At 42.9% G+C, this 12,990-nt stretch overlaps 2 protein-coding genes across 2 annotated transcripts in view; one reads left to right on the forward strand and one right to left on the reverse strand.

Annotated features, from left to right (window-relative positions):
- Positions 1 to 2,980, reverse strand: part of LSM7 (LSM7 homolog, U6 small nuclear RNA and mRNA degradation associated) — a 166,254-nt gene extending 163,274 nt beyond the window's left edge. Inside the window, exon 1 of the mRNA XM_044090620.1 lies at positions 2,818 to 2,980. Coding sequence (XP_043946555.1) covers positions 2,818 to 2,823 — 6 coding nt within the window. The 5' untranslated portion in view covers positions 2,824 to 2,980. The remainder of the gene's footprint in view (positions 1 to 2,817) is intronic.
- An 81-nt stretch (positions 2,981 to 3,061) lies between these two features.
- SPPL2B (signal peptide peptidase like 2B) overlaps positions 3,062 to 12,990 on the forward strand; it is an 859,053-nt gene continuing 849,124 nt past the window's right edge. Inside the window, exon 1 of the mRNA XM_044054743.1 lies at positions 3,062 to 3,332. Coding sequence (XP_043910678.1) covers positions 3,288 to 3,332 — 45 coding nt within the window. The 5' untranslated portion in view covers positions 3,062 to 3,287. The remainder of the gene's footprint in view (positions 3,333 to 12,990) is intronic.

A 12,990-nucleotide genomic window follows, 5' to 3' on the forward strand; every position in this document is an offset into this window, starting at 1 on the left:
GGAAGAGGTCGAAGCAGGAAATTAGGAGTGTAAGCAGTTAGTTGCAGAAACACTACTTTAAGGTCTTGGTGTGCCAGTAATACAAAGGAAGGTAAATCTATCTGGGGACAAAATACACCAAGTAAATGGTACTTGCCTTACTTTACAAGTATTCAGTGTGGAGGCAGATCTATTTGGGACAAGATACAGCAAGTATATTGTTAAGTTATACCACCCAGTGGCAATAGACAAAGCTATAGTTGCCTTGGGGGGGGGGGGGGATCCTTGCAGGTGTGCATGCTGGCCAAAACAATGTTTAAAAAATAACTAGTAAAATTAACAAATGTGCTGTAAAAGGAAATGTAAATAATCAGTCACAATGTTTAAAACACAACTGTTAAGGACCACATCTGCCAATAACAAGAACTGTAAATATACAGTCACCTATGCAGACTTGTCTGGTAGGTATCCTTATTAAAAAGTGTTATTCTTGACTTGCAATAATGATACGGAGAAACCGGACCATAGCAGTGGCTTTATCTGGCAATGTTGCAGTTGCAGGGGGGGGGGCGAGATGCGATGATGAAGGTAGACCAAGTGCACTATGCAAACTTGTCTGGTAGGTACCCTTATTAAAAAGTGTTATTCTTGGCTTGCAATAACTGAGGGGAGAAACCATAGCAGTTGTGTGGGTGTGGGTTGCTGTGTTGTGGAAGGTGGAGGTGTGCCTCCAAGTGTGGTGCGAATGTTATGCATTATGAAATGGAGAAATTAAGAGTAAAATTTTGCTCAGTGAAGTCCCTAGCAATTTCATCACTGCTTGATTCAGACATATACACTCCCTTGTGTTTGTAAGTACTAGGTTTGAGTGCATTGTTTTGGAGTGTGGTATCACTGCTACAGCTGCTGGTACTCTTTCAATACAAGTATATGCTTCTCCAGGAGTCTGCTGCTGAGAGGATGAGAAACACACTACAAATATACAACTATGCCAAACTACATAAAGCAATAGTAAGAAAGTACTAGGTCACATCAGGGGCTTGGGAGGTCATTGTTAAGAAACTGAGAACTGTTGTAAAATGCATCATTAAATACCATAAGTTCAGGTTATACTATAAGAGAATAACTATGTAAAGATAACCATGTCAGCAGCCACAATGCATTACAAGTTGAATATTTTACTGTGCACATTTTAAAAAATGGATAGACTAGCCTAAACTCTGGAATGATGACTTTGCTTTTTTTTTTTATTCTTGGGAATTGCTATTCAGAAGTGGAGAGACATACAAGGGAACAGTTTTAGTGGCATACCAGGCTATTTTTTGTCTCTATTGTCATGCAAAGCTGACAAAATAGTTGAATCTAGCAAAGCTGGAAATGTGAGACACTAGCCAACTGAAGGAGGGGAGATGGGAGGAGTAACCTGGCCAGGAACTGAAACTTGCAAAACTGCTCCTTGTGAAAAGTCTTTTTTATCTCAGTAATTTGTTAACACCTTTGCAAGTTTCTTTCACTGAATGTGTAGCACATCAGCAGGAGCAACATTTGTAAAACTCAGCGTATACCAGTCAATGACACATGAGCTGCAGACTCTCAAACTTGGCATTTTTTTTTCAGGAGTTCCATTCTAAGTGAATGGAAGTCTAGTCTGACAACAAATGGTAGGGCTATTTGTCCTCACAGTCTGCATTATAGGAGAGATTTAGCTTTCCAAAGGAATCACTGTGTCTGCCCCCATGAGGGCAGACAAGAGTAAAAACAAAATAAAATTAGGAATGAGTACTTATTTTGCTGAAGGCAGCTTTGGGAGGTGTAGTAAATCACGGCAAGATAAAAAATATATGTTTTCTTCATTATTTGCCTGTAGTGGTCCTTTAAATAGGCAAATGAAATTCTTTACTGTAGCAATCCAGGGAGGCTATCCAGGCTCCCAACTGCCAGTAGCCCAAACTTGAGAGAATGAGCTGTGTTGCGTCCTTATAATTATAGAACACCTTTTGTTTATCGAAAACTAGCTACAACTTCCACTTCCCGTGCATCTTCTAAGGTTCTGTGCGATATGAATACCGACACACAATAGAAATGAAATACCAATTACAACTGCTGCGGCATAAAAAAATACCAGTTAGCTCAAATTTCTTAGAAATAATCAATGAAAACTACAGCACAGTACACTCAGACTGCATGATCTTAACAGCATTTCCCCCAATTATTTTTCAGCTTTAAACATACAAGCAATTATAATTTTTGTAAGGACATTCACAGTCGCAATACATTTTGTTGTAACATTCACAACGGCTGTAATACCGAACCTCTGAATACATTTTACTAACGCACCTACGGTTCACAGTAGGTGTACAATACTCTCAGCTTTCCATACTTTTGACTTATATTTTGGTCTGTTACTCATAAAACTTGTGGCAAATCAGTGAGGACTGAATTCACTCAATAATGACAGTTTCAGACTTTCAGCCCTTCAGAAAATGCATACGAACACAACGTCTTTTATTGAAGCAACTTTCTACGTTTACATGCGGAATATTTATAAGTTGTCCCTATTTTGGGGCCTTTCTCCCCTCATTACTTTTGGCTTTATCCAGAATTCTTTCGGTAAGAGATTGAGCGGTATGTATGGAATGTACAAAAATAAACACAACAAAAGTTAAGTGCCGATAAAATCTTATCACCTCTTAAAAAAAACGTACAAAACAAAATGACACACCTTCCCATTTTAAGAGCTCACGTACATAAATAATTTGTATAACAATCTCAAAATGATCTATCTCCTAAGATAAATATGCAACCTATCATACATCATTTGAAGTAAAGTCTACATACCGCCATTTTTGAACATCACACTGAACTTTTACTTCCGTAGTCAACTAAACTTTAACCTCAAGCCCGGAAGAATCCACTCACAACATCCCAAAGAGTCTTAAGCGTTGAGCTTATAGAATTTTGCAAGAGGCAAACTCTTCTATAGAGGATGTTGAATGAAATATAGCACGTTGTAGTGTCATTACAAAACAATAGTACTATTAAAGCCACCTGAAATTTTATTTACCTCGTTGGACCCGTCCGGTATAAACGTCCATCGCCGGCAAAACGCGGAATTGATAGGACCGCGGACCAGTTGGATTTTGCATGTTACACCTCTTGGCTGGGATGTTGTGGGACGCGCTGTTGGGATTCGTGGTTGAAAGTGGGTGGGTTTCTGAGTCAGATGTGGAAGGTTGTTCTATAGCAGCATCTAATGTTAGGAGAAGGTTTTGTATGAGAGTAAGATACGGTACGGTAGAGGGTTTAACATGGACGTTTTAGTAGGGTTGTTGTTTGGGATCCTTATTCAGCAGGTAAGTCTTCTAATATACGGGGAAGTTGGGGTACTGTAATGTGTTATTGTTCTTTATGGAGGGTAAACACTGAACAGTGTTGGGTACCGGCATTGTTTGTCAAAGATCTGTTGATAGAAGTGTTTAACCATTTCGTTGAAAATGTCCAAAAGCGGGCCAGGTCTTTTGTAACATCTGGTCATCTTGCTATGCGTATAAAGCTGCTCTTCCAGAGATACTATCGTTTTACATTTGGGTTTAATAGTAAACTTTTTTTATTTACTGACAAGTGCCCTGTTTCCGGGTGTATTGTTATTGCTAGTGATGCACAAAACTGCCAAACATAAGAAACTTAGTTTTCCAATTTTAATATATTTTTATTGCTTAAACAATGTAGCTGCATTTTTCAGTTCATTTAACAGCAGACTATAAGATGCGTTTTCGTTTATTTGAAAACTAGTAACCAACAGGCAAACACAAGAAGTCGACTTTTATCGGGTTGAAAGGGCACAGGCACCCCTTTTAGGTGTGTATGCAGCACTCTTTTGACTGTAGTAATAATTAGTATATTGTGATTGAAGACGGACCCACTTTAGGACTATGACATCAACTGTATGTGAAAAAAATAGTAAATGTAGATTAAAAGTAATAAAATACAAAAAAACGGTAAAAGAAAATCTTAAAAGTTAGAAAGGGAAAAAATCACATAAAAGGCATCACAGAAATTGAAGACGTGTATGTAGGGTATACAACAATGTCGTTGACTTTGTTGGTATGTCACAATCTCAGAGTTTTTAACAAGTGCCTTACTGAACACCTGTAAGAAAAGGTTTCCCATTCCCCCTAGATATTCTTTCTTTGTGCTTGTAAGTTCAGACATGCCTCTCAACTCTACCCGGCTTTGTCTCGACATTTTGCTTTGCCTTCTGAAAGTGGCAATGTTTTCCAAAAAGGTGGTGGATTACACTTGCTGATAATCATTAGAATTATAGACTTCTTTTAGGCAATAAAATGCATGGTAATTCCATTTTTTATTTTTATTTCGGCTTTTGAAGTTAATAGTACTAATATTTTTAAAGTGTTCCTGATTCACATTATTTTTCCCGTATTATTTATGGATTTTCCCTGATTCTGCAGATAAGTGGTTGAGACCAATCGGTTTTGGTATTTATAGTGATGTTATTGTTTGTGTGAAAAGTGTACGGACAGGTAAAACACCACCGAGTTCCATCATTTTACTTTTGAGTCCATTGAACCAAACCCCCTGCAGCAGTAAACTGAGAAAGCCAGAAAACACTTTATAAGCAATTCAGGTCCATGTGACAAATGCTGGAAAATACAGATTATATGTACTTAATTGCAGTGCAGTCGAGTTGGGAAACCTAAGTATATATTGTTTATGTGCAATAGGATAAAAAAAAGCAGTGTCCCTGATGTCCACAGACTTTAATAAGTAATGATTTTGAATGTTTATAGTTTAAAAACTGAGCGAGGAGTTTGAAGTGAAATACGTGGTCTTTCACTAGAGTTTTACTTTGCTTTTGCAAGGGCAGTTGTTTTAATTTGAGGTCATGTTTTTTACACAGCAGTATCATCCTCATCATCTTTCGGCTTTTCCCATTAGGGGTCGCCACAGCGGATCATCTCTTTCCATTTCTTCTTATCCTCTGCATCTTGCTCTGTCACGCCAACTGCCTGCATGTCCTCTCACCACGTCCATAAACCTTATCTTAGGCCTTCCTCTTTTCCTCTTACCTGGCAGCTCCATCCTTAGCATCATTTTCCCAATATACCCATCATCCCTCCTCAGCACATGTCCAAACCAACGCGCAGTCTCGTCTCTCTTGCTTTGTCTCCAAAACTGCCAACGTGAGCTGACCCTCTAATATACTGATTCCTAATCCTATCCATCCTAGTCACACCGAGTGCAAATCTTAACATCTTTAACTATGCCACATCCAGCTCTGACTCCTGCCTTTTTGTCAATGCCACGGTCTCCAACCCATATAACATAGATGGTCTCACTACTGTCTTGTAGACCTTCCCTTTCACTCTTACTGGTACCCGTCTGTCACAAATCACTCCTGACACTCTTCTCCACCCATTCCACCCTGCCTGTACTCTCTTCTTCACCTCTCTTCCACAGTCACCATTACTCTGAACTGTTGATCCCAAGTACTTAAACTCGTCCACCTTTACCAACTCTACTCCCTGCATCCTCACCATTTCCCTACCCTCCCTCTCATTTACACACATATCTTCTGTCGTAGCCCTGCTGACCTTCATTCCTCTGCTCTCTAGAACATATCTCCACCTCTCCACAGTCTCCTCAACCTGATTCCTACTCTCACTGCAGATCACAATGTCATCTGCAAACATTATAGTCCACGGGGCCTTCTGTCTGATCTCATCTGTCAACCTGTCCATCACAGCAGTATGATAGGTGGAATACAAGAGTTTTTGAAATTGTCATCAATGTGTTTGTGATGTCCCCAATAAAAGATGTCAAAAAAAGACTGTGGTCATCAGGTGGCTTGGTACTAAATATTATACAGTTGTCCCCCATTCATGTACTGATCCAGCTGTCCTTCATCTGTCTGATTTTGCTCCAGCTGCCCTTATGTTGAGTGTTCCAGTTACTGCATTGTATGCATAGTGTAACTAACAGAAGGTTTAAAGTGATGGAACGAATCTTTTGTAAGAGATTTATGTAGAATTTATAATTAAAAAAAGCAAAATCCCCCCCCCCCCCATTCTTTTCAAAAAGACTACATCCTAAAAAGAAATGAGTAGGTCATAGTCTGCATTTGTTGTGGGAAGATCCCTGTTCACTCCTTGAATTTATCCTACTAGTTGTGAAAAACTGCCAGGGATTTATGACAGTAATTCATGGTGCAAATGTAAGCTATACAATTTGGGAGCACATAAAAGAAAATAACAATTTAGAAAGCTATCAAGCTGTTTAGATTTTTATTAAAACATATGTAACAGCCCTATTCCTGGTTGTGTAGATAATATCCAAACATCTCTCTTCCTGGTAGTACACTTATCTTTAGTGCAGAAGACTGTGGGCTCTATTCCCAAGCTGGATTGCTGACACTGCAATGCAGCATAAGGGGTGTGCAGCACCCCTGAGTGTGTCATCTTTCAGGTAAGATGTTAAACCCAGGCCCCATGTGCCGGAGTTGATGGTAGCTCAAATGGATGGAAAGGATCCCACTGCACTTACTGAGATGAGTAGGGGTCCTTTATTATTAAATTAATAAATGCAATATATGCATTTTATATACAAGTTTCATAACATATTTACAACACAAGTATTACATATATTTATATTAAACTTTCAAATTTTTAGTCCTGCAAAATCTTACTTTTTCAAAATCTCTGGCAGTAAACATTTTCCGTTATATTTTACTTTATTAATTCCATATAATCCATGTTATACCAAATAATTTCTCATCCAGTTTGTCATTTTGTTTTACACTTTCATATATCCATAATTCATCATGTCCATGTTTATACATTATTGTTTCTTAATTCATTTAGATATCCTTTGTTGTGTTTCTGTTTCCACAATTTGAATATCCTTTTGCACTTTATAAAAAATCATGTTCAGTTGTTTCCAGTTCACCACAATACATGCAAACTATCTTTTATTGTTTTGTACGGCATATTTGCTTTAACTGAGAGCATGCTTATTGGTAGCTCCATTAAAAATCTGTGCATTCTACATATTTTTTTGTATTTCTTAATTCTTACTTTTACTGGTTTAGTCTTATCTTCAACTATATGTTTCCAAGGATAAACTTAAATGTTAAGTTGTCAATCTCGCCTTTATTCTTGCTGGATGGGTTCGGAGCCAACTCAGCTTATACCAAAGCTCGAGAGCTATTTTTACCGGCTCGAGGTAACCCTGTATCCCACAATGCTAGGCGCTAACTACGTAGATCTCGTTTGCCGCTTAGCTGCGAGGTTGCGTTTTTGCTGGCTCTCTGGTAAATTTTCAAAAAACAGCTTTTCGGGGTTTTTCCCTTTTTATTTTCAGAGTTAGTGTTTAGTTATCTCCCCTTTTCACCCTCTTAGAGTAACCCGCTTTGTATAGTCCCATTTTGGGTCTATTTTCTATCCCCTCTGCCCTTCCTTCCCCTTATATAACTAGGTCTTAGGGCAATTTGTTAAGTTAGTTTTAGTCTTTGGCGTGTTGAGTGACTGGACTAAGTTTTTTCTTTAGTGTGTGTGTGTGTGTGTGTGTGTGTGTGTGTGTGTGTGTGTGTGTGTGTGTGTGTGTGTGTGTGTGTGTGTGTGTGTGTGTGTGTGTGTGTGTGTGTGTGTTCCACCATTATGTCTAAGGAGTCCAAGGTCTCAGGCTTCAAGAAGTGTGACTCGTGCTGTCAGAAAATGTCTCTGACAGACGGTCACACTTCTTGCGTGTATTGCCTGGGCCCTCTGCACCTGCAGGACTCTTGTTCTGTCTGCCATGCATTCAGTCCAAGAGTCCTGCAGAAACAAATTGATTTTGAGAGGCTTATTGAAGCCTGATGGCTCCCCGGCCAAGGCCTCGTCGGGCAAGCCTTCTAAGCCCACTAAATCGTCGGCTCCGAGTTTAGAGCCTCCGACCAGTGGTGCTACTTCTGCTTCGGCATTGGCTCCGGCTTGTGCAGACGCTTCAAAAACCCAGTCGGCTCCGATAGTTTTGTCGGAACCGACTTTGACTCATAAGCGCTCCAGGTCCCCCTCTTTGGAGTCGGTCCATTCGGCTCCGAGATCTCCTTTGCTTTCGGAGCGCAGTCACCGGTCCCATTCCTCTCGGTCTTCCAGGCTTTTGGACCATGACCTCGAGAGGGTGGTTAGCAGACTCCTTAAGTCGCAGACACTGGCCCAGATGCTTCATATCCCTTCTCAACAGACAGTGGCTATCCCCATTCCATCATCGATTCCTCCTCCGACTCTTCCCCTGAGTTTGGAGCCGGAATTTGTGGGAGCCGGGACCGTCAACACGTCAGAGCCGATACCACCCATTTTGGCTCCGTGGTCTGCTCCGATTTCTTCTATGGTGCCATCCTTGGAGGGATCTGGATGCCGTGACTCCCTTGTTTGTTCCAAGGGGGCGAGTGGCATCGGACCCTTGTCCGACCCCATTCTCCCTCTCAGAGCCTCGGCGCAGGTGAGTTCAGCTCTGACATTGGCCTCATAGCCATCCCTCTCTGTGCCGGGAGGGGTCCTTATCTCTTCGGAGCGGGGACCTTCTCTTCTGCCTGATAGGGGTGCTTTCGAGGTCATGAGGAGTGTCCTTGCCCCTGTGCCTGTTCCTCGGTCGGCTCCCTCAGCTCCTCCCACTGTAGTGCCTGCTATGGTCTCTACCCATCCTCTCGACCCTGACCGCAGAGATCCTATGCCTCAGGGGCCCCCATTGGGAGCATCCTCCTCTTCTGAGGCCTCCCCTGATCCATCAGGGGAGTCCCCTCAGAAGAGGAAATGTAAGAGGAAGCATCTGGACTCCCCTGAGTCCGTCACATCTGATACAGACTTGGATGAGTCGGAAGGGTCCCCAAGATCCCCCTCTGAGGATGTCTCCTTCTCTGACATCCTTGAGATCCTCAAGCAGAGGTTGAACTGGTCTACCTTCAATCCTTCCGAGGATGAGTCAGTCTACCTAGAGGCATTAGGTTCTCGCCCTTCCACCTCCTGGGTGTCTCTGCCCTTTGACCCCCTTATGGAAGTGGTGGCCAAGAAGGCATGGACGGCCCCTGACTCGATGGAACCTACCCCACGGAGGCCTTCAAAATTTATCACAGCCCCTGCTGATAAACAGTTTTTGACCATGGTGGTGGCAGCAGTCACTAAAAAGGAACTGGCTGATCCTTCGGTACCTATCCATCCTCCTATTTAGGAATCTAGGACCATGGATAGGTACGGCAAGCGGATGTTTTCTTCAGCGACCTTTACCATGCGGTCGCTGAATTACTTATGTCATTTCACCCGTCTTCAAAGAGACTTGCTCAAAGAAATGGGTGACACTCTACAGGATCCAACAGCTGCGGGGTCTCAGGACAAAATCAACTCCCAGCTGGCAACCCTAAACTCATAGGTTCATAGGTTCATACTAGGCTATCTGCCCGAGGGCATTTATAAGCCTAGCCCATAGTTTTGTGGCTTACGCCACCCCTTTAGTTTGGAGAAACTATGCCCATTATTTTGCTGTGCCTCTGTCGAGCAGTGACACTGAGGTAACCCCTGGGGTGTATCTGCGATCTCCCATCCATTGGTCAAGATTCCTCTTGAACAAGGCCAGCGAGGTGCTCTGCCTCACATAAACCGGGATTTTGTTCCACAGCATAGGGAGTCTTTGGGTGATGAATCTATCCTTCCAGCACGTCCTATTAATAACCGTGTCAAGGTTTAAGTCTCCCGCCCTCTTGGCTCTCAGGGATCTAGATTTTTGAGATGAAGCATGTTCATCAAATCTGGGTTTGACATGGCCTTGTATGTCAGACATAGGTCACCTCTGAGCAAGCGGTAAGCAACTGAATATAACTGGAGTTCTTTCAGTCGGGCAGCATAAGACAGATTTTGAGACCCTTTATCCTTTTGGTGAGGAACTTTTGTGGCCTCTCCAGCTGCTGCAAGTGTCGGGTCAGATACATTCGAATGGGGCATTGTACTCGATCATTGGTCTGATGAGTGATGAGTATAGGGAGACTATGACTTCCCTTGATCTAGATGTGAATCCCTTCATGATAAGGTGGGCAATGTAGAAGGTCTTCCTAACTACTTTAGCAATATGAGTGTCGAATGAAAGGCTACTGTCAACCTGGGTTCCCAGGTCCCTAATAACTTCTGTGTTCAGGGAATTGCCACCTATATGGTAGCTAGGGGTAACCTTATTTTTCCCGAAGGGTATGACTATGCATTTCTTGGCATTTAACTTTAGGCCATGGCTCTGGCACCAGTTATCCGTTTCTGTGAGACCCTTCTGAAGGATATCTGTGTCGGATGTGTTTTCAACTACGGCCCAGTTTGCAGTCATCTGCAAACTTTGTCAGCCATAACCCTCCTGTGTTTGCTTGTACTTCAGAAAAGTAGATGCCAAACAAGAGTGGGCCCAGGACTGAGCCCTGTGGGACACCACTTGTGACAGGCTTTGAGTCTGACATGGCGCCAGCAACTCTGACCCTGTGGGTTCTGTCACTCAGCCAGTTTGCAACCCATCTTGTAATGTATGGGTTTACATTTAAGTTGATGAGTTTTTCAATGATACCCGAGTGAGGTATTGTATCAAAGTCTTCGCCAGGTCTAGGTAGGCTGTATGGACTGCCTTTCCTCGTCAATGGCCTTGGTGACTGTTTCAAAAAGTCAACCAAGTTTAGAAGGCATGATCTGCCTTTGACAAAGCCAAACTGGGTTGGATCCAAAGTCTGCAAGTTCCCTATGTCTTTATTTATGAGATCCATTATGATCCTCTCCATGGCTTTGCAGATAAGGCTTGTCAAGCTAATGGGACGGTAATTTCCAGGGTTGGTGGAGGCACCGCCTTTGTGGAGTGGGACCACAGTCGCTGCGCCACTCCTGGATGTATCCGGAGGTGAGACTAAGATTAAACAGCTGTCCTAACTGTGGGTTTAATTCCTCGTTGAGTTCATGGAGCACACAGCCGGGGACACCATCAGGTCCCATGGATGCTGTGTTCTTTGCCTTGGAGAGAGCAATTCTCACCTGGGCGTTAGAGATGTTTGGGGGGCTACAATCATTTGGTATAGATATCTCTCCTTTAGGGGGGGAGAAGTTTGCACTGAACCTTTCAGCCAGTATGTTGGCAATGTCTGTAGGATCAGTAATCTTCACATCATTTTGAACTAATTCTGAGCATATCTGGGAGTTTCCTCATAGCTTTCTGACCATAGCTAAAGAATGCCTTATGGTTGTCTTTAGAGTCCTTAGCTATTTTTTTCTCAAAATTAGCTTTGGATGATTTTATGAGAGCTCTTAGCTTTTTACTTATAGTGATCAGCGGTGTCTTACCTTTTAAGGATTTTGCTCTATCTTGTAGTAGCTTTCTCCTTTTGTTGTAGAGTTTGTTTATGGCTGGGGTCCACCAGACTGGACGCTTGCCTTTGGTACAAAGAGTCTTTGTTTTGCTTGGGATTGCCTGATCCATGCAGCCCTGCAGGTGCTGGTAGAAGGCATTTGTAAGTGATCCAGCGGTTTGAGTAATGTTAACCGCCGGCTCAGGGGCCTTAAAGGAGACCACACTAGTCTTTAGAAGTGTGAAGTCGGCTTTCGAGAAGTTCTTTACTGTGGTCTTTTCATTTCGGTGGGGGCGGGATGAGGACCTCCAGCGAGATTAGTTTGTGATCAGATCTCACCAGTGAGGGGTATACTTCGGTTGAACATTGTGCTCCCATGTTCATGATGATGAGATCAAGTATGTTTTCTCCTCTTGTGGGGATGGTGACTAGTTGTTCCATGGCATTTGAGTTTATGAATTCCAGGAACTTTTGGGCTAGAGTGTTTGGGCTTGAGTAGTGTTCCCAGTCTATATTAGGGTAGTTGAAGTCACCTAGTATGATGGTGTTCGGAGATACATTTATCCCTCCAGTGTTTTCAGGAAGGCCATATGAGGTTCCTGAGTTTGCGAGGGTGGCCTGTAACATGCTACAAATTGCAGAGCAGTCTTGCCTATGGTTAATTGCACCTGGATGGTTTCCGATGCATCGTGCAATGCCACCAATCTTGAGGTGTGGGTGTCCTTGATGAATATGGATACCCTCCTCCTTTCTTGGTATTGTCCAGGTTTTGGGGCGGGCATGATATGAGGTAAAACCTGATAGTGCTGTGGTGCTCTCAGGAGCCTTGAACCAGGTTTCTGTCACAGCACAGACATCAATGTTCTCCATACTGAGAAGGGCCTCGAGTGCGTGCATCTTGAGGTTGAGACTTCTGGCATTGAGCAGCATTACCCTTAGTTTTTTCTTTGTTTTGTTCTAGGGTGGTAGGTTTAGAATTTGAGCCTTGCCTAAAAAAGGCACTATGGGAGTGGCAAGAGCATTTGCCAAAATCCAGAATCCCAGGGGTGACAAGTGCAAGCCGTCCCTTGCGAAGCAGCGTGGCTTGTCCAGCATGTCATCCCAGGCAGACAGACATTGGATCCCCTTTGAATGACACCAGAGTTTAAGCCAATTGTTAAAGCTGATCATCTTATCTCTGTATTGTGGCATCATTCTTGGTGAAGGTAGGATACTGCTCAAGGTCAGGGTCATACCTGCTTGGGCTACATAATCAGAGAGCTCCTCTATGTCTCTTTTCATGTAGTCCAAGGAGGTGCGCTCGGTCGTTAACACCAGCGTGGACAATGATTGAGTCGTACTTGTACCTGCTGTTGAGAGACCTGAGTGCATGCGTTATGTGGCGGATTCTAGCACCCGACAGACAGCTTACTGTGACCTTCTCCTTACTCAGTCTGGTCGCGGGACGTCAGTGTGTCTGACTATGGAGTCACCAATGACTAGTGTGTCTGGCATTGTGTTTGGCCTTAAGGGCTGTGACTGCTTGACACTCTGACTGTGTGGTCTATGTGTTGCAGGTGTTGTGTTCTGAGGTGGTAGTTGTTTGGGTGTCTGCTTTGGTGGCCTCTGCTGTTTTGGTAGATTTTTGATCAGAGCCTCCGAGTATGTCTTTGTGT

The sequence above is a fragment of the Protopterus annectens genome, chromosome 13.part0 (genome assembly GCF_019279795.1).
Source record: "Protopterus annectens isolate FY-2018-M chromosome 13.part0, PAN1.0, whole genome shotgun sequence".
In the NCBI taxonomy this organism is placed as follows: domain Eukaryota; kingdom Metazoa; phylum Chordata; order Ceratodontiformes; family Protopteridae; genus Protopterus; species Protopterus annectens.